The 27,957-nt window shown below is 38.7% G+C and overlaps 1 protein-coding gene across 4 annotated transcripts in view; it reads left to right on the top strand.

The window, feature by feature from the left end:
* Positions 1 to 27,957, top strand: part of CDKAL1 (CDKAL1 threonylcarbamoyladenosine tRNA methylthiotransferase) — a 236,361-nt gene that overhangs the window by 140,527 nt on the left and 67,877 nt on the right. For all 4 annotated transcript variants that reach the window (XM_083518684.1, XM_083518683.1, XM_083518685.1 and 1 more), the window contains 2 exons: positions 15,505 to 15,671; positions 23,646 to 23,791. In XM_083518684.1, coding sequence (XP_083374810.1) covers positions 15,505 to 15,671; positions 23,646 to 23,791 — 313 coding nt within the window. The remainder of the gene's footprint in view (positions 1 to 15,504; positions 15,672 to 23,645; positions 23,792 to 27,957) is intronic.

The following is a 27,957-nucleotide window of genomic DNA, read 5'->3' as shown; positions in this document are numbered from 1 at the left end:
GATGGGTAATTAAATCCATTGGAAGCATTTTGTACCTAATTGCTATGCTCTAATCACAGATTGCTTTCTATTTGTCAAGGTAAATGTATATAATTACACAGTTCCTATTTTCTTTCATCTAAAATCATGTTACTTGGGTGAAATTTATTTTATGGTGTCACAGCATGAGCATGAGAAATGCTTCTGCATTTTGGCTGTAAATTTTATATGCATATGGCATATTAGAAGTCAAAGAATCCTGCACTGTTATTTCAGCTGACTCTAAATCAACCATCTTTTTCATGTTCATAATCTCATTCTAGCGTTCTGCAGCCCAGTTAAATTAAGGCAGGGATGGGGAACCCCAATCACCCAGGCCATCCAGCCTACTCCTTTGGCCACATCCCTCACTGCCTTTGCTCTACGCCCTTCTGTGGTGCTTTTACCAGGGCTGGAGTGTGCTCTATAGCCCCTTGCTCTACCCACCTATTACATCTGGCCCTAGCCACCACTAGCCAGTGACTCCCAGAAAATGAGGCCCTTAGGCTGAAAAGGGTTCCCCGCCCTTAAATTAAGGTATGCTCATAATGGGTACAGTGGTACCTCAGGTTACAGACGCTTCAGGTTACAGACTCTACTAATCCAGAAATAGTACCTTGGGTTAAGAACTTTGCTTCAGGATGAGAACAGAAATTGTGTGGCAGCAGCGGGAGGCCCCATTAGCTAAAATGGTACCTCAGGTTAAGAACAGCTTCAGGTTAAGAACGGACATCCAGAACGAATTAAGTTGTTAACCAGAGGTACCACTGTATTGTCAACTTTTGGTCTCTTACACATTTCACGATTCTTAAGTTTACCAGGTCCATGCAGTGCCCCAAAAGCTACTTAAAACAACCACCACAACACCACAGAAAGCTCCTTCCTGAGAGCTAAAACAGTAACATATGGCAGAGTTGGACTCAAAGTTTCTGGGTTACCTGATTTAAATGACATCTCACTGACTTTCTGTCCGATACCATCAGTTTTGCCCACATTTCCCAGAGGTCCTTGAACTAAAGAAGGTGGGAAGGCCACCCGGGTGAGGGTGTGTGTTTCGGACTCCAACTTCCAGCCTTCAGGTTGCTGCACCTTACCTCATGTGGTACCGGCATGCTGTTTGCCCAGTAAGCCCACTGACTGAATTCCATGGTTTGGGAGCACCATCCTGGCTGTAGTTCAAGCCTGCCTTAACAGTCATTCTGCTGACTCCATTCCCATCCACCAAGTTCACTGAAGCCCTCTTTGATCTTGCTTCTTCATCCAAATCACTAATATCTCTCAGGGGTGCGTACCTTGATTCATTCCATGATCCTTTCCCTAACTGGTGTCTTGGATCTGGCCTTTGGTTATGTAGCTCCTCTGATCCTTGTTCCTCTTCTCTGGGACCTGCTTCTTTCTTCTGGATCTCATGAATCATAGTACCTTTTGCTAGACTCTTGCTGAGACCTAACAGTAGATGCAGGAAACTTGCTTCCTCCTCTGTTACCTTTTATAGAAACACAATTGCATACCAACTTTGAGGGCCATCACACATGCACTTAGTTTTTACTACTAGGAACGGAATGATATCTTCAGGGGTAGGATGGGGGTTGGATAAGCTAGGGTCACTGTCCTCTATAAAAACTGCATGTGTTTCTATTTGTTGTGGTCACATTTGGTTATTTTAACTACAGTAGTTGGATAGTTAAGATGGCTCACACAACAAGAAGATAGCACTCTAATATCAAGAAGCAATTAAATGCTAGTGGGTATTCAAAATGTTATTTTAACATGCTAATGTTTTAAAATTGCTAATGTGTTTCAACTGTAATCTCTTCTTCCAAGGGCTTGTGGGAATAAACATTGCTAGCCAAAATAGGCTAAGTGAGCATTTTCAAGAGTATAGTACAGAGCTTTTTGTAGTGGTTATTCATTTGAGCCTCTTGTCTTTTGCTGTATTTTAAGTTGAGTGCTGGAACTATAGTTTTTACATAATTTCTAATTTAAATAAAAACATCACCATTTGTTTTAGGTTATGTTGTGCATGTGCAGATGTACTTTGTTGTAGTGTTACAAGCTCTATTTTCCTTTCCCCCCACCACCACCTCCTGTTGTCTTATACAAATGAAGAATGTTTCACTAAGCATTCTTGTGGCTACCTCTGTTAATGTTGTTGCATGGCAGAACCATGAACACTGACAGGAAAAAGCTTAGCTGATTTTTAAAATGTGTGGTTGGGAGTGAGTTGTTTATGTACATACTTATTTGGTGCTAATACAGCTGCTTGATATGTTTGTGTGATGCTAGAAGCAATATTGGGGCAAGAGGCGTGAGTTTGAAAATGCAAAAATTGGAAAGAAACATAGTTATAATATATCTAACACAAGAGTCCAGATTTAGGTACCTTTTCTGCTTTGGGGATTTGGTTGACAAAGAGATTGTCTCTCGTAATTTCATCCCCACTTTCAGAGTGGGATACTACAACAAAGTATGGTACAACAAATGGTGACAGCAGCCACAAAATTAAAAGACGCCTGCTTCTTGGGAGAAAAGCAATGACAAACCTAGACAGCATCTTAAAAAGTAGAGACATCACCTTGCCAACAAGGTTATATGCTGTAAATGAAGCCGTGTGGTAACAATCAGTTATGTGTGTGGCGTGTGCATCTCATACACACAAGTGTACAAAATGTGTCTTAAATGTGCCTCTTGTCCTAGCTAAATATGAACAGCAGAAAATGCTCTGCGGGTGGTCAGTAGATGGGCAATTTGTGTTCTGGATACAACGGGTCAGCATAGGCTGAAACTGGTTTCCAAGTTACAAATCGGAATTAGAGGCAGGCAGGCAGCCAAATAACTTGAGCAAATACTTAATACAATAGGCATTGTAAGGCACCCTGGCTATGAAATAAGTAAACAGCTTGAGAATTTCTAGGATAAATTACATGTTGTTCAGTTACTGAGATGGCTTCTGCTTTTCAGAAGTGAAGCAATTATCAAAAGAATGAAATTCTTACAGATTATCCTGTTCAGATATGTCTGAATCTTAGCACCAACTTCATGCATAATGTACCATTTTTTGTAGCATGTGCTCTTGTTTCATTTTTTTAAGTTAATGTTAACTTAAAATTAGAATGAGTCAGTTCTCATTCACGGGTTCAGTAATTTCATCGTGTCATATTATGAATCTGTTGAGCATAAACATATTGATACTGTATATCTAGCCATTGAGGTAATTTCTGCTTTTCTTTTTCTTTTAGTAGACAACACTTTCAAAAAAATATAGCAGAGCAGCACACAGTTTAAAAATGCAACATTACAAACACATTAGCAAAAACCTAACTAAAACATAAAGCATAGTCAATAAATATTTAGGCCTTAAGGACACCACCTTCCAGACATCTCTAATGCAGTAAGCCAAATCCAAAGCATTAGTTATGAGGAGTGTGGAGGATGGGTGCTCACCCACCAATGTTTGGTCTCACAGTTTTGTGGCCTGCAGTGATTGCACTTTGGCTGCACATACCTTTTTGCAGACAGCACATGACTGTATGATCTTTGAGGGCTTGGCTTTCCTTTGCCCCCATTTCACTTTTTTTTTCCTAGAGGAAATTCCAGTTTAATGTTACCTTGCCAGAATGGAAACTGAGGCCCCTTCTGTGCAGATGTTTCCTGAAAAGGACTAAAGTTTCAGAGTTGAAAATAAAGAGAATGGGTCATTCAGTTTTCTGTATGTTTTGTCTACAAGAGAAAAGATAACCACAAAAATTAATTAAATTCCAGTCCACGTTCACAAAAGTGATGATATACAATGATGAATAACTAAAAGTCTATTCTTTGTTAAGGGCAAAATGTAGTGCTATGCAGATGTTGTTGGACTACAACATCCATCACCCCTAGCCAATTTGATCAATGGTCAGGGATGATGGGGGTGATGACCAAACATCTGCAAAGCACCCATAGAAGGTTATGGTTAGAGGAGTGAATTCCAGTAGATGGGATATACTTTAGTTTTGCTTTCATAGTTTGGGCTTTAATTTACCATGTTGAGTGATTCCTGATGTAGATAATAATATGCACCAAAAAAAGGTTAAAACATGTTTTTTAAAAGAACATGCTCGATGCTTCTCAACTCATGGCCTGAATTATTTTTTAAGGAAGATTGCCTTACAAAAGTGTGTATGTTAGGAGAACTTTGTGCCAAAATGCTGGCTAATTTTCATGAGGATTAAAAAGAAAAATCTCACACTGATGTGGAAATACAGAGAACTGAAAATAAGATTGGGAAAAAGAGTGAAATTGAAATTGACAGGTTGCCTCACCTAACCATAGGCATGGAAGTGAACCGGCAGCGGCTCACCAGGCAAGGAACGGGCTCCCTCTTTTCCCCCCACCAGCCCTTCCTGGAGGTGCCGTCCTCCAGAAAAGATGCCAGTCCTCAAGGATCTGGGCTAAGGGTAGAAGCAGAGAAGGGGGATGTTGATCGCTGCAGCATCCACCAGCCCCATCTCCGCTTCCTGGTGATTAGCTTTTAAACCACCCTTCATGCACTCAGGATCCCAAGGTAGTTTACAATATACTGATTGAAACACCAACAATAAAAACCAATTCAAACAAGATAAAACAACAATAAAAATTAATACACAGTGGCGTGTATTCACTCAATGTGGTAAGCCAGACTCACGGTGGGCCAGGTGAGAGCTTAACCACAAACTTTGGTTTGGCTCAGCATGTGCATGAATAACACAAAACAAAAACTACTGCAGAGGAACAAAGCTTCTTTTGAGCTCCTCTCCAGAAGCCAGCACTTTTGCCTGGTCCCAATAAGCCATAGTTTAGATAATTGTGCCATGAAAACCAGGCCAGTATAAATACAGTAGCAGTTAAGTTTAGGATTGCACTGTTTAAAAATCCTAATTCTGGAGATTTATTAGAAATAGCTTTAAAAGTCTGCTTTCAAACCAGCAGACACAAGTATATTCCATGAAGTAAAAGTATTGTTGGGCCTTGATTGAAAAGGCAATAAATGGATTCACAGTATATTTACTAAGCTAATAGTTTTTCATATTTTAAGTCTCTCAAAGTTTTCAATTTGTGAAAAATGGATAATAATATAACCATGTTCAAAATAGCAGATGCAGTTCCCTGTTTACTTAGATTAATTCACAGTGACTAGAAGTCTCTCTGGAATATCTTTTCCTAAAAGCAAATTGACAAAAATCCAGCTCTTCAAGTAGGATTTTTTAAAAGAACTCCTTTGTTTCAAAAGTCAAATGCATATATGCTTGAGGTTTAAATTTTTTAAGGAATATATTCTAAATTGTCTTTAGAATATAAGCCATTTCATAATGATTAAAATATTCAATAGCGCAAGACTCCTATGAAGATTTAATTCCACAAGTTTTTCCTTTGCTTCTGAAGTAGCATTTACTAGCTGTGTTCAGTTGAAACACTAAACCAGTGGTAGCCAACATGGTGCCCTGCAGACATTTTGCACTACAACTCCCATAAGCCCTAGCCAGCATGGTCAATGTTCAGGGATGGTGTGAATTGCAGTCCATATCATTTGGAGGGTATTTCGTTGGCTATCCCTGCTCTAACCTATGGTATATCACCATGAGAATAAGCTGCAGCAAAGCTCAGATTTGCACACCCTAAGCTGCTGGCCATAGTTAGCTTCAACAAGCTAGTTTCATAAACTCTGGTTCAGTGTTTGAAAGCAGTGGTGATAAAAGACTACACTATGCAAGGAGGGAACTGCAGTCCAAGGTAGGAAAAGAGGTGATACTAGCTATTTTAAATGAATTCAAATCTCCAGGCCTCATGAGCTGTACCCAAGGGATGAAGGAATTGAGGGGATGTTCATCAAATTTTCAGATGACACCTAACTGGAAGGGGCAGGGGGGAATGCTTCTGAAGACAGAATCAGGATTCAGGATAACCTTAACAGAGGACTGGGCCCAAACTAACAAAATGAATTTCAACAGGGGCAAATATAAGGTTATACACTTAGGTAGGAAGAATCATATGCACAAATAAAAGATGGGGGGCACCTGGCTTGCAAGTAGTACATGTGGAAAGAATCTGGGGGTTTAGTAGATCTCTAGCTTAACATGAGTCAACAGTGTGATGTAACAGCAGAAAAACTAATGCTTCTAAACTGCATGAACAGAAGTATAGTGTCCAAATCAAGGGAATTTATAGTCCTGCTCTACTCTGCCTTGGTCAGACCACATCTAGAGTACTGTGTTCAGTTCTGGTCACCACAATTTAAGAAGGATATTGACAAGCTGGTTTTGTTGGAAGATAAATAGGGCTTGAAGAAAATTCTTTTCCCTTAATTTGTTTTTCTATCCTTTTTCCAATTTTATGATTTATTTTTCTTTACATGCTTCATTTCTTCTTCCTTCTGGTTCCCTTCTCTATGTAATAAGCATGTTGTGTCCAGGGACACAGTTTGATGATCAAAGACAAAAACTGCATTTTCCATTTTGCTATTATTTCCCTTTTTGAGTGTGTTTAATTATGTCTTGTTTTAAACAGGATGGGGTCGAACTTCAGACAATTCAAGACCTTTTAAGCTATTTTTTTCTAATTCCCACAAGAGTAATTAATACCTTCAATAACTCTCAAGTAGAACCTTTCTTGCCACAGACATTTCAAGAGATAAAGAATAAGTTTAACATACCTCATTTTTCTTTTTTCTACTTTTAATAAAAGGTTAGAAGGGAGTTGTATAGTAGATCACACTTAAAATGTAACTTGAAATAGTCTGAATTCATTGACTGTGAAACCATCTTACAACCTCTTCATTCATGTCAAAGATTTGAGCAGCATTTTTTTTAAAGTTGTAAAACTCATATTAGAACTATACATTATGAGTCAGATATGGAGGGGGCATCATTGCTAATATAGGAGTTGGATGCTTAACCCCACCCACCAATACTCTATTTCAGTGCCCCAAGCTCTTTTGAACCTTCTGTTCTTCGTCCCCACCAAGCCTGAATATATCCAAGACTGAATATCAGCTTACTGGCTTACTGTGTTTTAACACAGAAGAATCCATAGGCTCTGAAAAAGTGTAAGCTTATCACAGTGTCAGTTCCCTCCACTAATGTCCCCATCCCTGAATGTGTTTTTTTGTGTTAACTCCACCTATATTTTTAATATGCAAATTAAAGCAAGGTGTTTAAAAGACTGTGGTAGTAACAAATAGTTTTCTCTATCATAAACTAATACTCTGACAGTTGTTTGACTAACGTTGTGATTGAATGTTGGTTTTCAAGGCTAATATCCATCTATTCAAATGCTAGTTGACAGCATTGACTACAGTCCTCAACTCTCTAGGAATAAATGTCATGGCAATAAGTAGGACTTATTCACAAGGAAATATGTATCAGCCATGGATGTATTTATTCCCAATCGAAGCAGTTTTTTAAAAAGTAATTAATTTTTTTAAGCACGAATAAGTCTATATTTACATGAATAGTGTGCAATGATAATTTGGTATTACATAAATGTGAAACCCCATTTCATCTGTTTCCATGAAAACAAGTTTTTTAAACTGCTTGTAGCTCTTATTTAGTACTAAATAGTTTAATCAGCCCTATATCCTGCTGTGTTCATGAAACTGTTAAGATTGCCTGTAATTCTGAAAAATATGTGTCTGATGTTTTAGCTACAATAATACTGTACATTTGAGTATGTTTTGGTATCTTGCCCATCAATACTAAATGGTTATTCTGTTATGCTACATATGCCTCTCAAGCCATCAAATGCATTCTAGTCTTACACATGTAATGGTTTGCAGCTATGTTACTGTTGCTTTTTAATGGTACATAGTCAGACATTCTACACCAATCAGTGCAAGATGTGTCATGATTTTATTTGAATTTTTAGGGTTTTTTAAAAACCATTTTATGGTCCCTCTTTCAGGTTTAAAAGACCTGCCTTAAATCAGTCTACCATACCTGGTGCCCTCCTGATGCTTTTGGACTACAACATGCATCAGCCTCAGTCAGCTGGGACTGACAGAACTGGAGTTCAAAATATTTGGAAGGCACTAAGCTGGGGAAGGCTGTCTTACTAATAAAATGGCAATGGCACCCACCTGAGAGGTGCTGGAACTGACTTCTGGTGAGTTCCAATGGGGGGGGGGGAGCCCTGAATGTGCATAACATAAGCCAGGGTTTCTCAAATAGTAAGCCTGGATTCACCTGAAGAATATCTGTACAGGAAAATATGAGCAGGAAACAAGCTTTTGATGTACAGTGGTACCTCGGGTTACAGGCGCTTCAGGTTACAGACTTGCTAACCCAGAAATAGTACCTGGGGTTAAGAACTTTACCTCAGGATGAGAACAGAAATTGCACGCCAGTGGTGCAGCGGCAGCGGGAGGCCCCATTAGCTAAAGTGGTGCTTCAGGTTAAGAACAGTTTCAGGTTAAGAACAGACCTCCAGAACCAATGAAGTTCTTAACCCTAGGTACCACTGTACTCCTATCAATTTTGATAGTGCTGACACCACCTGGGGATGGGGCATTCTTTGTCAAGCAGCTCTTCCTTCTCAAGAAGGAGAGGGTAGACATTTTATCTTGAACCTGCAAGAGGTGAATGTCTTCCTGAAAATTAAGCTTGGTTTCTCTATTGTAGTGAAAGCAGTTAGCCATCTTGTAGAGTCATTGAGTGAGGCAGGGAGAATGCCATAGGGAATATTCTAAATCCAAAGTATTTAGACCTGGTCTTCCTGAAGTGGAGCAGTACAAAGAATTATGCTAGGGAACAAAAGAGAGCTAGATAGGCATTGGCAAAGTACTATTTTAGGCACATCCAAAGGCTTGGGCATGCCTAGGAAGAATTTTTCCCTTTGAATAGTTTGCCTTGAAGTTTGTATGTTATCCTGTCGCTAATGATTTTTATAGTGCTACTTTTACTGATACTTGTTTGTTTTAGTGTAATAATACTAAATCTTTGTACATGTATGTGTGAATGGGGAAAGGAAAATCAAGCCCTCTCCTCTTCATGTCTAGTCCATTTGAAATGTTGCATTTTCTGATCCATTATTCAACTTTTGCTGCAGCCTTAGAGTGGCCTGAGACTCCAATCTATCATCGTGATATATGACATAAATGAGTCTCTCTTACCCTTGCTCCACTTTTTTAAGTGTATGCATATTATAGATGGTACTGCTTAAAACAACAATGAAGACTTCTATGTCTGTCTGGGTTTCCTTTAGGGTCTGTTTTTGTTAGTAAAGTGTTGCTATCATACTTTTTGCAGTGATCAAGTGAGCCATTATAGATCCCCCTCCACTCTACTGAAGGTCCATCACTGCAAACTGTGAGACAAGGCTCTTAGTTTATACTTTGCTAGGCCACAAAAGCAGAAGTCCCTATAGGGGTAGAATGACCTCTTTTATAAGCAAATACAATAGTTTGCATTGTAAGGGAAAAGAAACAGGCTATGCTCCATTTATCATTTAATGATCCCACAGACCTATCTACTGAAGAAGAGAGAGCGAGAGCATACTTTTAAAAAAGGGCACTGCCTATATTTAAAATACCCTTTCTTTTATAATTAGTTTCTTCAGTCACAGAATACAGTGGTGCCTCGCAAGATGAAATTAATTCGTTCCGCGAGTTTTGTCATCTTGCGATTTTTTTCATCTTGCGAAGCACGGTGTCGGGAAAGCTTTGGAAAAGCTTCAAAAATCACCAAAGTCTTTAAAAACCTCAAAAAAGGCTACCACACCGCATTCTATGAGTTGCTCCTCGAAGTCAAGTCGCAACTGTATTAACGGTGTTAAGAAAAAGGAAACAAACTTGCAAGACCATAGGGAAAATCATCTTGCGAAGCAGCTCAAAAAACAAAAAACCCTTTCGTCTTGCGAGTTTTTTGTCTTGCGAGGCATTCGTCTTGCGAGGTACCACTGTATGTTGTTTTCATGCATTATTCAGGCTTTTCTACTTTTTAGATAGTTTTCCAGTCTCTCTAAGAGGAGATAGGATTTGTTTTATTTTTATTTTTCAAAAAGTCAAATGACTTGCTTGTGATTCACATGTAGATATTGAACAGGATCTAGCTTAAGTCATTTGTGTTGGGATACTGCCAGGGAGATAAAGTCCATCATGGCCCCAAGCCAATTTGCACCTAAAAATCATTGGGTCATGAATAATTTTTGAGACTGATTTCTGTGAGACCCAAGTGTGACTTAGGTTGGATCCAGCACATTAACCTAATTCAAACATTATTGCATTAATAAGCTGCGGTATGCAGTCCCTTTGCCCCTCTCTTTATGGCACTAGCAATCAAACCAGGAAGTGTCTAGGAAACCAGGAAAAAGCCAGGATGTTAACCACCATTTGAAGTTTGTTTAATATTCTGGCATCTTCTGATCCTGGTGATCATTGTTTTCCATTGTGGACAAAAGGAGAAACTATGATTAATTAGCAACTTCATGGCTTGATGAAAGCATTTACTGAAAGCAGTGTAGGGGCTGTATTCATGGGCAATTGGCTTGTTTATCTCTGCTTATTAAGTTGAAACATAATAAGCCATTTTGTCCACACCTGTCCAACCTTCCTTTGTTTTGGCCAGATCTCTGCTTCTTCTCATTCTCAAGTCCTGTCCATTCTTCCCTTTGTATGCTTGCCCATCTTCTCTGACTCATCTGTCCAACTATCAGTTTCTTGGCACTGATCTGCTTTGCTTCAAATAGTTGTCCTCTGGATCCATCATGTCTTATTCCTCTGTTCTACTGATGCCAAGAAAAGCAGTATGCCACCATTTATTAATAATGTGTTTAATATAGTTGTGGAGAGAGCCAAGCTATGTATTCATTTCTCCTAAATGCAAAGTGAAAGAGGGTGTACCCTCAACCCAGCTAAACAGTGGTCTCCCTGCGTCTACAGTTTAGGATTTTAGTTTATTTTTTATGGATAGACATTTTAATGAAGCGGGGGGCAAGGAGGGTCCCATTTGGGACTGAGTCAGTCTTACTACCCCACTTCAGAGGGAGGAGAAAAATAATTTTGTAATTCAGATTGTAGGTCCACAGTGAGCTCAGTATTCAGACTAATCTCTTAGGAATTAGCATCCTACTTGATGGACTTTCTGAGTTTGATAGGGAGAAATAAGTTTCACAATGAATTTTTTAAAATGATCTAAAGTAGGAAAATGCTGTGCCTTGTTGAATCCAAAGGAAAGGAATGCAAATCCGCCTCTTAACTGCACAGAGAACAGTGTAATTATCTTGGAAAGGTGTAATATTCCTACATGTGCATAGCTTTAAAGGGAAATGCAATATGATTTTATTCATGCATGTTATGTTGATTGCACGAAATTAAATGCGACCATAACAGGTGTGTCAGAAGGAAGTGATCAGAAATGTCCTTCTGTCCCCCACTGCACCCCCATTTTTCACTTTGTTTATGTTTTTTAAAATCTATTTTAAGACACTGTTTGGGCTGAAGGGATAGACCACTATGAAACAGAAAAATAAAATTGCTCCTCCAGCCCTTCTTCATCTTGTCTTTTTTTTTTTTTAAGTGAGCATGCTGTGTTTATTTTATTATTAGAAATTATGCAGCAAGTTTCTGCTTTTGGAAAATTAGCAGCTTCCACGCTTTAGATCTGAAACATTTGCCAAATTTTGTTAAATTCCTAAAATAGGACCTGCTTAATTATTATGTTTTAGTTTAGGAGTATGCACTTAATTGAAAGCCAAATAATTTAGGTGGGGTAAGATTAACCTTAACAATGAGCTTCTGTTAGTTGGATTTGATTTCATAAGCTTTCCAGTCTATATATGCCTTTTCCTTCTTCTTAGAGCTAATGTTGTGTCACTGATGAATTCTATGGGCATGAGCAGGAATGGCAATTTTGGATTAATTATCCTTGAGACTGCAGGCAATTTTTGACAAACACTTCAAAATCAGGCTTATCCTTGGCAGATGGTCTTCTTTAAAACGTGTTTGGTATGGTGGGGGAGAGTTCTGTGTTCTGGAGAACATGGCAGGCTGCCAAAATAATTCTCTGCTGAAAAAGGAAGGGCAAAGTGGCTGGGCAATTATTGGTAAGAATATGAGGGTGAAGGTCAGAGCTAGGTTTCAGCCAAAGTAACATCATGCAGCAAACCACTCTGCAGTAGAATCCAGCCTGTTACCATTTCAAATGCTCATATGAAAGTTTCAAGGGACAAGTCAATGCTTTTTGGTGTTCTTTAGCCACTACAATTGCAACTTCACAGATTAGCTGTGGGCTTTGACAATGAAATTTTTCGGTTTCTACATTCATTCCATCAGCATCTATTTAGACACATTAATATTGATACGTATTTATTAGCTTATCAGAAGAAATGGAATAGAAATTCTGTGCTCAGAAATCACCAACTTTTCCCAGAGTGCAGTACCAGTGTCTCTATCACAAGTTGTAATGTAATGTAAGAATGAGAATGGCTTCAGATCAAGAATCTGTATTTTCTGGACATTAGTATGACCCATGAGAAATGGAAAGGCATTAGTTTTACTAGGAACTGCTCTTGTATTTTTTTAAAAATGAAGACATTCCATTGTATCCCATAGCCTGGGAAGGGGAGACTGTGGATGTAGACAACTAAGTAAAAATATAGGAAAACATCTACAGATTAATATTTCAATCAGTACCATAGGTGCCGACTGCTAGGGACCAAGGCAGTTTTGACCCCCAAATTATTGGTGTTTGAATTCCAAATTATTGGTGATAAATTTTGAAAGGAGAGAGACCAGCCTACATCTACAGACTTTCTGTTGAGTCTCTTGATACCTTATGAAATCTGTGTGGCATGATGCTAGAAATCCCCTGAAAAATCCTTAAGGAATAATAACCCAGGAAATGGTGCCTGTGAAATAGTGATTACACTCATACTGAGTCAGTAGATAAGGAAGGCAGAAGTTAAACCTAGGAAGTAGTTTTTTTAGTGTGTCACAATTTTCTTGCATACATAGACAAGCCAACAGACTATAGATTTCCCCCAAATATTGTGGTATGTTCTTTTATTACTAATGTAGTATACAGTACTTTCAAATGGTAACATTTTGCTGTTGATACAGTTATATAATGTTATGATTTGGTTTGTTGATTTTTATATCACAATGAAAAATAGTTAGCACACACCCGGGTGTACACAACCCACATCAAACTATTGCTGGCCTGTTTCCATATTGTACTATGCCAGGTGTGCAGTACTGCAGTCTTCCAACTCCCATCAGCCCTAGCTAGCATAGCCAGTGGTCCAGGGTGATGCGAAATGGAAGCCTAGGACATCCAGAGGGCCACAGCTTGGCCACTTATGCACTAAATCATAGCTGAACTTCCTTTACATTGTTTGCTGTGGTGTCTGAATTGAACTAATGTTTTTGATATAAAAACAGGCTGGGTAGAGCGGAGATTCTTTAGAAGTTTGTATTTGTGCTTGGATGAATAATAGACTTTCCCTGTTATTTAACGCCCTGATGGTAGAGCGGTAAAGACAGTTATTCCTGTTGTTGCTAATTTACTGTTGCAGCTGCTTCCTCTTTATACGATTTAATTTTCAGCCCACCAGGGGGCTAATGATCCCCACCTATGCAGATTTCAGAGAAAGCTGTTCTTTTCCATGTGAATATTGTTTTCATTCCTATTCATGGTGACTATTTCTTTACACTCATCTGGCACCAGCAAGGCAGCATTCCAGAAACCCTCTTCACAGGTCAAAAATGTGGAACCATTTGACTGGGAAATTTATAATGAAGATTACTCTTCATTTTTAAAGCCTGCACATTGTTTTGATGAACACTTGCAACTGGAAAATAGTAGTTAATGTCCTGTTTATGTGATTTGCTTTATGAAATATTTTCGTATTGTTTGTTTAACTGGTGTTTGATGTATGTGCTTCCTCTCATATAGTTTATGTGACATTATTGATTAAAATGGAAAGTGAGATTTTCCATTGATTAAAATGGAAAGAGGGAAAGCTTATGGACTAACATCATGCCAGGGTTTGGACAGTCTTTCCTATCTTTCCTATAGTTTATGAAGCCAGGAACAAGTGCCAGCATTTTCCCAGCTCAGCTGGGCTATGCTGGTATAAACCCCCAGCTCTAGCTCAGCCAGAGAGACACTGGTCTAACTCAGTCATCCCACTCAGCTGAGACTGGCAGAACTGACACTGGCATAAGCCCTGAAAAATGAGCATAGTGGGGCAGGACTTAACGCTGGATCCTAACTCCAATCAGCTCAGTCATGTAACCTAGCAACATGGCAGAATGCACTCTGGCAAAAAAGGTGAAGTCAAACTCTATTTTAAAGGCTTGTCTTCCCTCTGCCAGGCTTAGAATGGCTCAGCCAACAGTAGACTTGCACCTGGACAGAGTTCGGATATTCTGGCTTTCCATATTTAGGATTTCTTCTTAAATAACATGGTGACCTCAATGGGGGCCTTTTTTCCACCGCTCATTCTACGTGGTGGTTTACAGAGTTTTATAACTAAAATAAGCTTGCAGTCTAACAGTCATTTCTTGTAAGGGAAGATGTACCGTATTTTTCGCTCTATAAGACGCACCAGACCACAAGACGCACCTAGCTTTTGGAGGAGGAAAACAAGAAAAGAAATATTCTGAATCTCAGAAGCCAGAACAGCAAGAGGGATCGCTGCGCAGTGAAAGCAGCAATCCCTCTTGCTGTTCTGGCTTCTGAGATAGCTACGCAGCCTGCATTCACTCCATAAGATGCACACACATCCCCCCTTACTCTTTAGGAGGGAAAAAGTGAGTCTTATAGAGCAAAAAATACAGTAAATAACTTATGTTCAAGAATCATATTCTTTTAAGCTGCAAGTAAAATAATATGATTTCCTGCAACCTCAGTCATACATGAGCTGCTTGAAGAAGCATTTTCTTGAGGTGAATATTTCTCCATATCATACTGACTGGTTGTTGTTGTTTTTAAAGTAGTCAAGTTTAATATAGCCTTGTAAATACCATGTAAAGGTTTTGGTTTGTAACAGTTGCTTCCCTATAAGGGATGATCAGTATAGTCAGCAGTTTGGCCTGTTTGAGACTTAGCTACTTTGCCTTTTACAGGCTGTTAACTAGGCAGTAAGTCAGCTAACTGTTAGCAGTTTGACCAGCACTATATAGTACTTGCTCATGGTTTAATAAGCCAGAAAGTCTTAGTGATGGAAGTGCAATCTTATTCCTGTCTGAGTTGCATTAAAAAGGCGTCTCACATTAGTCACTGGCTGTGAATGTTAATCACTCCAAAGCAATAATTTACAGCATTGTTGTAGCACTCTGATGCTCATAAAATGAACTCAGTAATCCACTACTACCCAAGGGATATACCTCTCTTTCTTTGCAATTGAATGACCAGACTGGCGGCATAATTGTTTAGTTTATGAAATAGTGCACTAAAAAGAGTGAGCAGCTGTATGATCAAATAACAAGCTCAAAAGCAGATTTGTTAATTATCTTGCTCTTTCTCTTATTGACAGAAGGGGTATGCGAGATATGGCTGACCAGTGAAGACACAGGGGCTTACGGAAGAGACATTGGCACAGACCTCCCTACTCTCCTATGGAAGCTGGTTGAAGTAATCCCTGAAGGAGCAATGCTAAGACTTGGCATGACGAACCCTCCCTATATTTTAGAGCATCTGGAGGTAACTTTCAAAAGGGGAATCACTGGTGACTGAACAAGCTGATTTTGCACCGTGTGAAATAAAGTCTTACGGCGACAAGTATTATCTGTAGCGAAAACTGGGATTATGTCATGACTAAATTTACTTCATTAAACCCAAGGCAGGATAACATCAGGAGTCAATTTGTCTAGTGTAAATGCACAGAAATTAAACTTCAAATGTTCATCTTTTAAATGTGGACCCCTATGGAAGTAGTTGTTCACCAGCAAATTATCAAGCAATATATACTACATGAAATATAAAATACATTTCGTAATCAAACTTTGACTCACACACTCCTTGCTTTGCAGAGGTAGCATTCTTGCTGTGTACAAGCAGATCAAAGCTATCTCTCCCATATGTTTTTTTAAAGAATTAGACCTAAGCATCCAGGATTAGATTCCTTGGTTAAGATCTGAATAGTCTACAGTTATTGTGAACTATTCATTGGGATTTAAAAGACATGTAATAACCAGCGTTAATGTTGACTTTGTATGAGTTATCATAAGCAAGAACATACCTTAGAATATTTTGCTTTTTCTTTTATCTATGCTATTTTTAACTCTCCCCCCCCAACAAAAAAATAATTACTAAGGGTTTTTGTGGGGGTGTGAGATGCTTGGAGGTGCTTATCAGAATTAGTTAGCATAATTTAATTCTGTGTCATACAGTAGCAGCACCATATGTGGACTTTAGCCCTTTGTTATTGAACCTTTAGATCTCAAGCAATATTTTTTAAAGGTTTAAGAGGCTTTTTTGCAGGTTTGATCAGTGAATTTGTGTAAAAGCTTCCAAATATTTTTGATAATTCTACCACATCATTTTGGGGTTGTTGTTTTTTACTGCCATGTGATTTAGTCTGTGTATTTTCTTCCAGTCTGGGGAGTAGTGCTTCAAAGTTGAGCTAGTGATCACAGATGCCTTTCCCATCTGGCCTTTAGGGCCAGTTGAAATTATAAATTCCTCAGTGGTGTGCATTGTGTACAGGTTTAGAGGGAGGGCGAGTTGGAGGGGTGGTGATTACTTCTGAAATCGTCATTCTTAACCAGAACAACCTTTGCTTTTGTTTCAAGTAGTGGTGATAAGAAAGAGGTACCTGGGTGATGATAAATATATAAAGCAATGGAGTGAATTCTTGACATTAATTGCATGCTGTGATGATAGGGTCCAAAATAACTAATAGCAGTTATAGAAGTTATAACAGTTTGCCTTCATAGATGATTATCTCAAAATCATTTTAGAATTCTTTTACCTATCAGATTATGAACAGAATTTGTACACTAGTATGTTTTTATGAAATAACATTGTCAAAGGAGCTCATACTTTCACAGAATTTTGTGTCGCAAGTGGGTTAAGGGCAACTTCAATAATGGTTTTCTTCAGAGAAAACCCATCCTGTGTCACAAGCATGTGCCCACCCCTTTCCACGAGGAAAATGTAAACTAGAAGTGGGATGTATGGTATTTGTGTTAATGCAGTACATCGTGATACAGTCAAAGCTTGGTTGTCGAACGGCTCCGTTTTCGAACATTTTGGCTCCCGAACACCGAAAACACCGAAGTAAATGCTCTGGTTTTTGAACGTTTTTTGGAAGCCAAACATCCAACATGGCTTCCACTTGGGTGCAAGAAGCTCTTGCAACCAATCAGAAGCCATGCCTTGGTTGCCGAATGTTTCGGAAGCCAAGGGGGCTTCCGGAACAGATTACGTTTGACAGCTGAGGTTTGACTGTAAAAGCCTCCCCTATACAGCCTGGTTTAGTTTTTGTTTTGTCCTCATAGTGGTAAAAACATAAGATTGTATCCATCATGTGTCAAGTTTCCTTTCTGGAAAGCAACACGTGAACAGGATCTTACTTCTTTGTCATGTATATTTTAAATTCATCTACTTCTTTAAGGTCATCTACTTCTAGATGACACTGTACTTCTGGGGGTAAATATTGGATTTCACAGTTTGCTTCCGACAGCACACAGAGAGATAATGTCACTACGTTCTTCAGTTCTTGCCAATGAGGAATTTGAATAGGAAACTCCCTGCATTTTTAAAGTTTAGCTCACTCTATTTTGCTTTGAACTCTAGTATGGAGACAAACTTGCTCAGAACAGGTCATCTGCCTGGAATTGCCCAAAACAGTTTTCTTCGGAATTAAAGCTACCAGGAACTGAGTTTGTTGTATCAAAGAGAACCTGTAGTCTGCATAGCTTGAGCTTTTACTGAGTTAGTGTTCAGTTTGCATAGCATTTTGCTAATTCATTTACATAAGGCTGAGCACGTTTACAAAGTTCAGAAAACGTGATTTAGAGCACTTTGATTTTACCAGAGAAGCCCCTTTAGAACAAAGTAAGCCCTGCAGAACCTGAGGTGTTACATCAAAGCAAAATGCTTTTCAAGACCTCGAATTCTTTGCGAAGTATTGAAGATGAGCTTTCCTATATCTGAGCTGTTAAATAGCTCAGCCTAAGGTCTTGCAAGAAATCCTCAAGGCAAAGCTTAGCTCAGATTGCAGGATACAGTAGGCAGCTTATTCCTATTGTATAGCCACAATATGGAGTATTTTAAATTTGTTCTTTTTAGCATGATTTAGTTTTATGAACTGAAGAAAAGTCAGCATGGTTTTCATGGCCTTACAATTCATCCAGGTCAGTTAATGGACAATACGGTACTTGAAGACAGGGCTAGAACCTAAATTTCTTGGGCCTACTAAATAAAAGCTTTGTTCTCTAAAAGTTGCCTGCAACTTCCTTGGTAAGAATGCTTCCACAGCTCTTGTTAACATGCATCTCCATCGTTTCCTGTTGCTTCACACCAATACTTGCCACTCACAATCATTCAAGAACAGCTGGTGCACTTCATTTGTTCTTAGAAATGATTTTGAGAGATCGCATCGATGGCCAACATTGGTGAAAGCCAAGGCTATTAGAACCAGCAATGGAGAATGGACAGAGAAGCAACGTTTAGAAAAACTAAAGTGACAACTTAAAAATAAATAAATTGGTATCCACTGTGTTGCTTTTGCCTTCCACCTTGATTGTCTGCAGCTTTCTGACTTGATGAGCAGTATAATAAGTTCTTCTGGAGCACTGCAGTGACATCATCTCCATCAGGAGCTGGAGGAGGGTTTTTCCAGCGGAGAGATGAGAGTAGTTACAGAGAAATCATCTCCACTAATTTGCAGATCAGAGGGCTCTTTCCACTGAGCTGTGGGAGAGACCATGTGGAGATTGTCTCCCTTCATTATATAGAGGCTACATTGTCAGGATCAGAATTAGTGAGCCAAAGAGTGCCAGAATTTGAGCACTGGGCTTGTATATGAGTTTCTTCTATGGTTTTTTTTTTCCTGAGTTGAAATTTTGGATATTCTGCTGTATGTATGCTTGTGTGGCAAACACTTCTAAGGCCCCTGTTTGTCAGTGTAAGTAGCAAGTAAACTAAAGCAGTGAAATTATGCCGTTGATAAATCTGGCTCTAAATGCTGCTTGCTTTGCTGTTGCTTCAGAAATCAGTTGACATGAGCCTTTTTAAACATTTTCACAATGTTCCTGTCTGTACTGCACCTTGTGTTTGAGTGTGAAGGTATATAGGTAAATTTAAAGGCCGCTCACATCTGCTAGTGCCATTTAAATGCTTAATTTCACAAGATGAGATGAGATGCATAGCCTTCCATGTTACCTGTCAGACTGAGTCTAGTTCGAACCCCACCATATGCCATCTGTGGATTTTATCATCATTATTAATTCAGGATGTTTCAGTGATACACCAGCCGTAGAGTCGAGTCCTGTGTGGTGCTCCCCCCCCCCTTCATTTGAATGCCCACAAAATGCCAATGGTACAGCAAGTTACAATAGCATTTCTTTGCTCTTTCACTTCTCCAGACATGCTCTGACACAGCACTTAAAAACGTATTGTTGTACAACCACTAATTTCCTCCTCTCTCTCTCTCTCTTCTTATAACACAATGAATACTTCAATATTCCACACTGTGAAGTTGTTTAGACGATGTGAAATGTATTTAACGAGTGATAGAAATATATTTCACTGTGTTAACAGAATTTGCCACCTTTGAGAAATGTGTTGAGTTGATTTCATCACAATTGTATTATTTCTGTGCTATCAGTTAACCATTCCTTAGTGTGGTTTAGCAAGCCCTGTAGTCTTTCCTGATCTTCATCTTAGCCATGTTCATGAAGCTACCATGTTTGGAAATACCCCAAAACACAGCCCTTTCTAGACAGTACCAAGTGGGGGAACTCCATGCTTGAATTCTCCTTCATAAAAAAAACAAACCTTGCTTCCCCTGGATAATTCACATGACAGTAGAGCTGAAATCTTACCTGACACATGCTACTTTCCTACATGCAGAGAGGCAGGCCTTGATGGAGCCTCACATTTTAACAAACGCAATACTAAAGGAAAAGGGAGTGGGGAGGGAAAAAGGAAGCCAACAGCAGAGCAGGTTCTCTTTTACCGACTGATGGATGGGGCCATAGTCCTATCATTCCACCTATTTCTTGGCCATTGTACCCAGTCCCTATATTCTCCTGTCATTCACCCACCACCCCCATTCTCTGTGGTGCCTTCCCCTTTCCACACCATCTTGCACCCCTGCCAGTCCCAAAGATGCTGCTCCTCTGTATTCTCCCAGAGTCGCTTCATTTGATCTGTGACCAGCAATAGGATTTCTTTCCAAATGGAGGTTGCTGTTGCATCTGTTCTTTCCAATGGGAATTTCAGTATGTAAGAAAATTCTTATTAAATTTTTATGCAGTGCCATCTTTACTGTTGCTGAAAGATCAAGGCATAGCGTGTATGCATGGCGGCTTAGTTGTAAGCGAACACATATCTAAGACTGTCAGCCTCTTTACTGCTTTCATGGTGGGCAAGTTAAGGGTGGTGCTTTAATTTACAATTCCCATGCCTTTTGGAGCAGAAGTGAATTTGAAGGTTTTTTGAACTCTCTTCTTAGATTGCAAGGTGGTTGTTTTTATCATACAATGGTTTAGCATGGTACAGATTCAGGTTTTGCATGAGCAGAATTTTGCTTGTACAGCGGACAGGGGGTGGGGTCCTATCCCCTCTTCCCTGTTGCAGTTCCCAGCAACCCCTGAGAGTTAGGGAACCCTCCAGCCCAATGTGAGATGTGGTACTGGTGGGGGGGGGGATGAACAGCAGTAGAACCATAGAACTGTAGAGTTGGAAGGGACCACGAGTGTCATCTAGTCCAACCTTGTGCAATGCAGGAGTCTTTTGCCCAGCGTGGGTCTTGAACCCACGTCCCTGAGTTTATGAGTCTCATGCTCTACTAGCTGAACTGTACCAGTAGGGCTTAGGCAGTTTGCACAAGCAGAGTACCACATCCCATGCCATTCAAGAGAGTTCCTCAGTGCTCTGGTACAGCTTTGTGAGTGTGTAGTTGATTGTGAGAGAAGAGGGGCCAGAAAAGCCCTGCTGATGAGTAGAGTCCCACTTATGCAACCCTGATTCAGCCCTAGCATTTCTTTCTTTTCAACTAAAATTGGATCCCAAAGCAGCCTACAGCAATTAAAATCCATCACAAATGTTCTCTTTAATTCCTATTATTCCATGAGAGATAGTGGGGGGGGGGGATATTTGAATGCAGACTTTTCCACTCGTAAATCTTGTGCTCGGTGTCAAGTCCTCTGTCAGTCACTTATAAATGCCATCTGCCTGTGGCAAGTCTTTGGAGCTAAGGCTAATTTTGTTCATGGATTAGCAGCAGGAGGATGATCAACATTAATTGAGTCTGTAGATTTTTGGTAGCAAATGTAAGTATTACTGAAAAACACAGTTTTACAAAGAATAAAATTATCTACTTTTGCGAAGAAGAAGAAGAAGAAGAAGAAGAAGAAGAAGAAGAAGAAGAAGAAGAAGAAGAAAAGGAAGCAGCAGCAGCAGCATATCTTTATAATTGCTATTGGCTCAGGACACCAGGGCCAAAAGATAATGCTATTAACACAGAGCAAATGTATACCTTGCATAATTAACTGTCGACAGTTTTTCTTTTAATATTTGTATATTCATTAATAACCAAATGAGATATCAGTATATGAGGTATTTATATTCTGATGGCTAATTAAAGTCCTATCAGCCACCACCTCTGCTATTACAAATCTGTCATTTGACTTGAATGCATAAAATCTTTTGTGTTCCTTGACAGATGACCTGACACATTTTTCTGCTTTACGACATCATCTGAATAATCTGCAGTAATGCAATTTGATTCATTAGTATCAGGGTTTTGTTTTTGTTTTTTGAATGCATATTTTGTATATAATTTTTAAATGAGAGAATGAGGGAAAAAAGTAGCTTAATAAGAACATATCCCAGAAAACATCATAAAATTATGCTGAAACGTGTTGATATCTGTAGCTTTTTTGGCTTTTTACATTAAATTAAATTGTGTAAGAACAAGATAGTACTTTTGTTCGACTTTAGAATGCATCTAACGTGGTGATGTAAATACAAATGAGATTACATGGAAGGAGGAAGAAGAGTTATTTTTCCGGATTAATTTTTTTAGAGCAGTTAAACTTTCTACAGCAAGGTTTTTTATGATGTATCAATCCTAGCAAGTCATATAGTAAAATAATACTACAATATTTGTGTGTGGAGGTTCACTTGACACCTCCAGCCTCTGAAAAGACCAATAAAAATAAAATTGGGAACCCCCAGCTTTAGATGTTCGTTCTGTGCCAGGTTTTATAACCTGCTTATTGTAATAAAGCTAGGACTAATTTTACGATGTAGGATATAGGTGAGAGGGAGAGAACTTTCACCACACTCATGGAAGCTGTTCTGCTCACACAGTGAACTGGTTGGCTGTAACTCTCTGTGTCCTAAACCATCTTCTGTGGCTTCATTTGTTAACACCTTGTATTGTATTGAATGGAACATACTAGATACAGGAAGAATCTCCCAGTTGGCTGTGCTCATAAGTCCTTATATGTTTCAACTTTCCATTTGCTGGTTAGCCTCCAGTGCTGTGTTAGCAACTTCTGAGGGCTTGGGTTTTGCCCAGTGATTTGGAAAGTTCCCTCAAATGGTTTGTCATGATATAACCCATCTGCTGCCTGAGAAATGCAAGTTCAAAGGCCTCTTGTGTACGTAAAAATAGTTGTGAGGGTCCTGGTCATGATATATGTCATTCAAAACAAGTTATGTTATGAGGTGGAGAAGAAATGCAAATAAGCAAATAATGCGTGCTTGGACCTTGCCTCAGTTGGCTTATGGACTTACAGAAGCACTGAAATTTTGAGGTGTTATCTGCTGTCTTGCAGTATAATTTATAGAAGTACAAGAAAGACTAAGGAGGTAGAAAGGAGACTATTTCTAGGCATCAGGAAAAATAACTGAGTAGTAAAAACATTTAAATTAAACCACCCAATTTAGTACAAGTTTGAAACTGGGATTTTTATTTTGTATTTTACAAAAATCCCAGGACAAATCTAACCTCATATCAGCAGACAGCAAGTCAAATTATGGCTCCAGTAAAATGAAAAGATATTCATGTTCTTTACCTAGGCCTCAATTTTGGTAAGGGGAAATTGCCAGCAGGAAATTGTGAAAACAGAAGAGGTAACAGAATTGGAGGAGGGCTAGTTCACACATGTGTATACTTAATGGCTGTGTTATCAAGTGTTGACTTGGGGGGGGGGATGGGCCTTTACAATGAAGCACCTAAAAACTTCCATATTCCTTTACTCCACCTCAGACATGATGCTTTTCAGTAAATTTGTTTCACGTATTCATCGGTGATCCATTGCAGGTGCATGTGATTTCATCATAAATAAAATGTTGAGTACTCCAGTGCATCATCTCATGAATGTGTGTTGTAATGCTGGTTAATATTACATTCTGCATGCTGGTGATGAATGGAGGCAATGCTGTGCCTATCGGGATGTGGTAAAAATGTTATTGTTTTCATTTTTAATCTTCTAGGAAATGGCAAAAATTCTCAACCATCCAAGAGTCTATGCATTTCTTCATGTACCAGTTCAAAGTGCCTCTGATAGCGTACTCATGGACATGAAGAGGGAATACTGTGTGGCGGACTTCAAAAGGGTAGTGGATTTCCTTAAAGAAAAGTAAGTCTAATGCATAATAAAGAAATAAAAAGCTCCTGCCACCCTGGTTTTCAGCAGTTAACCTGCAACATCACAATTAAGGTAGAAAAGAAAATAATCCTTCTGTATCTTCAGAATTTGTCTGTGCCAACAGTTGCTTTGATGTGGTTTATCCAGTGGGCTTCTAATCTATTTCAAGTTACGCCTGAATAACTATATATAGATTTTTTGGAATGTATTTCATTGAAATCTTCAATGTTTCTTTTCAGGATAGTTGACACTGAGTGCAAAAAAACCCCTGCAAGCTGCAATAATATAACAGGATAATACTCTCTAAAGTTGCTTTTATATTTACTGTGTATGGGATAGGATGGCTTTTGTGTGTTAATCCAAGGAATTAACTTTAGCAAATTATTACAATTTATGGCTCTAGTTCAGAATCCTTTTCCATAATGGCATGAATTATTTTGACAACAGTAGAAGTCTTTTTGAAAGTGTTTTCCATTGGCTGTAACAAACAGAATCCTGTTCTTATCTAAGAAATATTTACAGCAGGCAACGTGAAATGAGCAATTCAATTATTGAGAACTGTGAACAGACTATTTACCGAAAATTGTACTGATTGTCCTTTTATGGAATGTCTGACATAATTATTTTAGGCTACTTTCCTGTCTGGAAGTATGCACTATTAACAATGAGAATTCTGAGCAGATCTGTTGACTAGTCAACAGCAGATAGTGCTGTTGACTATATGTATGTACCTCTCTTTTTTCTGAAGAAGTCACTGAACGAGTTAGCATTGTTGTATGAAAAGAGTTGAAAATGCTTGTAGTGATCTAAATTATTTCTCAGCTTTTCAAGATTTTAAAGATGCAACAGATTTTGGAAAAGGAAGTAGCCATCTTCGCCAAAAAAACATACTACTGTTAAAAAAAGACAGAGATCATGCTCTAGGAACTTTAATAGTTGCATTTCCCCAATGACTACTCATAATTTGGCCTTTAGTGATAAAAGTAGGATTGTTGTAAATTGCTTCTCTAGGAGCAGGAACAATATGGTCTGGGCAAGAATGGTCTGTTGTAATTAATATGTAATCACCCAAGCCTTGAAAGGGTGGGATGGTAGACCAGCTGGGAAAAACTAGATACCTCTTGTCCTAAACTCCTCAGAGTTAGCAATGGAATAGAAATAAAGTAAATAAGCATATTTTTAAAAATATTTTAAACCACTTTCTATCAAAGCATATACTTGTATTAATACAATCTAATTCACACATGACATAAAAATACATTCTAAAACCTATAATTGGCTAGGACGATGCTTGGACCTTTAAACCAAAAGGGAGTCAAAGATGTGCTAAAGGAGGAAAATAGAGATTGCAGAAAAGCTGAATGAATAGATTTTAATATTCCCCAAACCATATGTAAAAATGGCTTTGAACACTTCCAGTTGCAGTGATATTTGTAGAACTCTTAATTTCTGCACCAATAATTAACCAGAACCATGTTTTCTCTAATGACACTTAAAACTGAGCATATTGATCCCAGGTACTTCAAATTCAGGACTCCGCTTAAGGCTTCATGCATACAACTGAATTTAGCCCATTTTTCTTTACCTATAGATTCTGAAGCAGAAAAAAAACTTTTCTAAGGTAACTACTCCAATAAACTCCCACAGCCCACATGGGCTGTGGATCTCTACCATGTGATAACATGTAGCAAATGACCAGGAGTGATACTAAAGTTTGTTTTATTACATCACTTCTAAAAAAATATTTTATTCATTGTTAGATTGATTGGGACAGTTATTTTATTTATTGCCACTATAATTTTACAGTATGATTGGCAATATTGTATTTTCTTCAAACAAAGCATCAAAGTATCCATTATTTTAATTTATACTGCTTTGTATGGAACTGCATATATTCAAAGATTAAAGCTGACTCATTAATCTTTGGAGTGTTGAAAGTTGGCAGCTATTGTTACAATAGCATCTTGCTGTCAAATAACCCAGCAAAGCTGCTGAGCACATGCAGACATTGACTTATGTAGAAATGTATTCAATTGAGCAGTCATAGCACAAAATATGCATAAAATTATTTAATATCCAAATTTGACAGCTGGTTATTGAGTATATATTAGTCCAACTTAAGGAATTCTCCATTAGCTTTTAATTTTTTTTTTAATGATAAAAGTTTGAAATCCAAGCTTTTTTAACATAATTATTTTTATTAAAATTGTATTAGAATTCTACCTCTTCATGTAGTGGACCCAGTAACTAAGAGTTGCCAGACAGCATGAGAAAATATTTCCAACATATAGTCTAGGTCTGCTGGGAGCAGGGGCACATTTTGGATATTTGAAGCTGGTCACATCTGTAAAACTCATTTCTCTTTGCTACTGTATATAGGGAGGTCTTTATTTGTAGTGTCTCATCTCCTAGAGGCAGCCAACTATGACCTTCCTGTATAGCTATTCCCATATAGACATCTCATCACAGACATTGCAAAAGCAAAACATTACATCAGGCGCCTGCAGTTTCTAGCACTAATATGTTGTATTAATAGAATATCTATGGGTCTGTTCAGTAGTCCCACCATTTTTTCTTCTTCCTCCACCTGGCTGTAATGATGAAATTCAAAAACCTAGCTGCAAACATACACATGAGTCATGATCAAGAGCTGAGGTTGGGCATTGTAGCACAGAACATAACACCAGAGAAACAGGAGAAGCTTCCACAGTACATCTAAATTCCATGTTCCCATTTCTCTAAAAACAGTTTCTATGAAATATTTGTGAATGCGGTGAAGTAAAAATGCTTTGGGGGATTGATCATTTGCTCATTCCTGCAACTGCAGGAATGAGCAAATGATCAGTCCCCCCGAAGCATTTATATGTTGCATTTATCCACCGTTTTTATAATATGTAATATCTGGTAACAACAGTTGAAAAAATATCCTAGATCTGAATGTCACTTTTTTGTATTCACTTCACTGACATAAATCAGTTTAAGCAACTTAAGAATGGTGGTGAAAATCTTATATTTTTAACTGATTTTAATTATTTTGTTAGCTGTCAGAGTTTCAGCATTATAGTTGACTGCTCTTGTGTTGCTCAACTAGGCCTTTTAATAATGATGATACAGCTTTGAATGAAGTATTCATTTCGGAGCTGGATAGTGCTGCTGGCCATACTTCTGCTTCTGTACATGGTTCTGTACAAAAGCCCAATCACTTTTTAATTTACTGTATAAGTATTTTGCCCATTTAGCAGGGGGCCCAACCCCATCCAGAACAGATTGAATTCCATCAGTCTGACAGGTGAACAACTGACCAGCAGCACTTCTTTCTTGCCTGAACTGAGTTTCAGTATATTGCTTCTCATCTGACTCATTAGGAATCTCAAACCCTGGTCTACCACCTCATCAAAATCAAATAAAAATAAGATGTAGGCCACATATTGGATAACCACACTCTAAATTTCTGGATGACCTCACTGATCAGTTTATGCAGATAGTGAACAAATGCCATGTGGGCCCCCCCAAAATAAGCGGCATCTTATGGAATATGCCATTGAGATAAATACAGAAACACAACAGCACAGTGTCCCCAGCTTCCAGCCCAGGCAGCCTATACAGGAAGATACCGTAGTTGCTTATATTGAAGCACCCACCTCATCTTTGAATTCCACAACATAGCTAAAAACATCAACAGGAACCCCAGACATGGCAGTGTGCAAACTACCCAAGGACACTCAGACATCCTTCTGGGATGGGCCATTCTAATGGGTCTCCAGTGCCTGCACTCTTTGCTCAACTGCCCCCTTGTTCCTAGACCACCATCTCCTTCAACCTACTGGGACAGAGCAACCTGCAGCCAAGGGTCCAAGATGGAAACAACACTACATCTTCCCATCTCAAACTCTTTGTTCCCCAACAAGAGAAGGAGATGGCAGCAACAGAGTAGCCAGCCAGTGACTGCAGTACATATCAGTATTTGAGTTATTGATTATGCTACTGCCACATACGTATTTTAAAAAGAGCTTAAAACCTCTTTACCTAGGTCTGTTCTCCCATAATGGATTTATTTGTGGACATCCCATAAATAAACTCATGTCTTCGTTTCCCCAGAATGGTTCTCTTATGCTAAGCTGCCTCTAGCAAAACAGACGTTAGGCTTCCCATTGAAT

This window comes from Podarcis liolepis (assembly GCF_965112155.1).
Source record: "Podarcis liolepis genome assembly, chromosome: 8".
NCBI lineage: Eukaryota > Metazoa > Chordata > Lepidosauria > Squamata > Lacertidae > Podarcis > Podarcis liolepis.
Note: the sequence above shows the minus strand (reverse complement) of the source record. Positions and strands in the feature narration are given on the sequence as shown.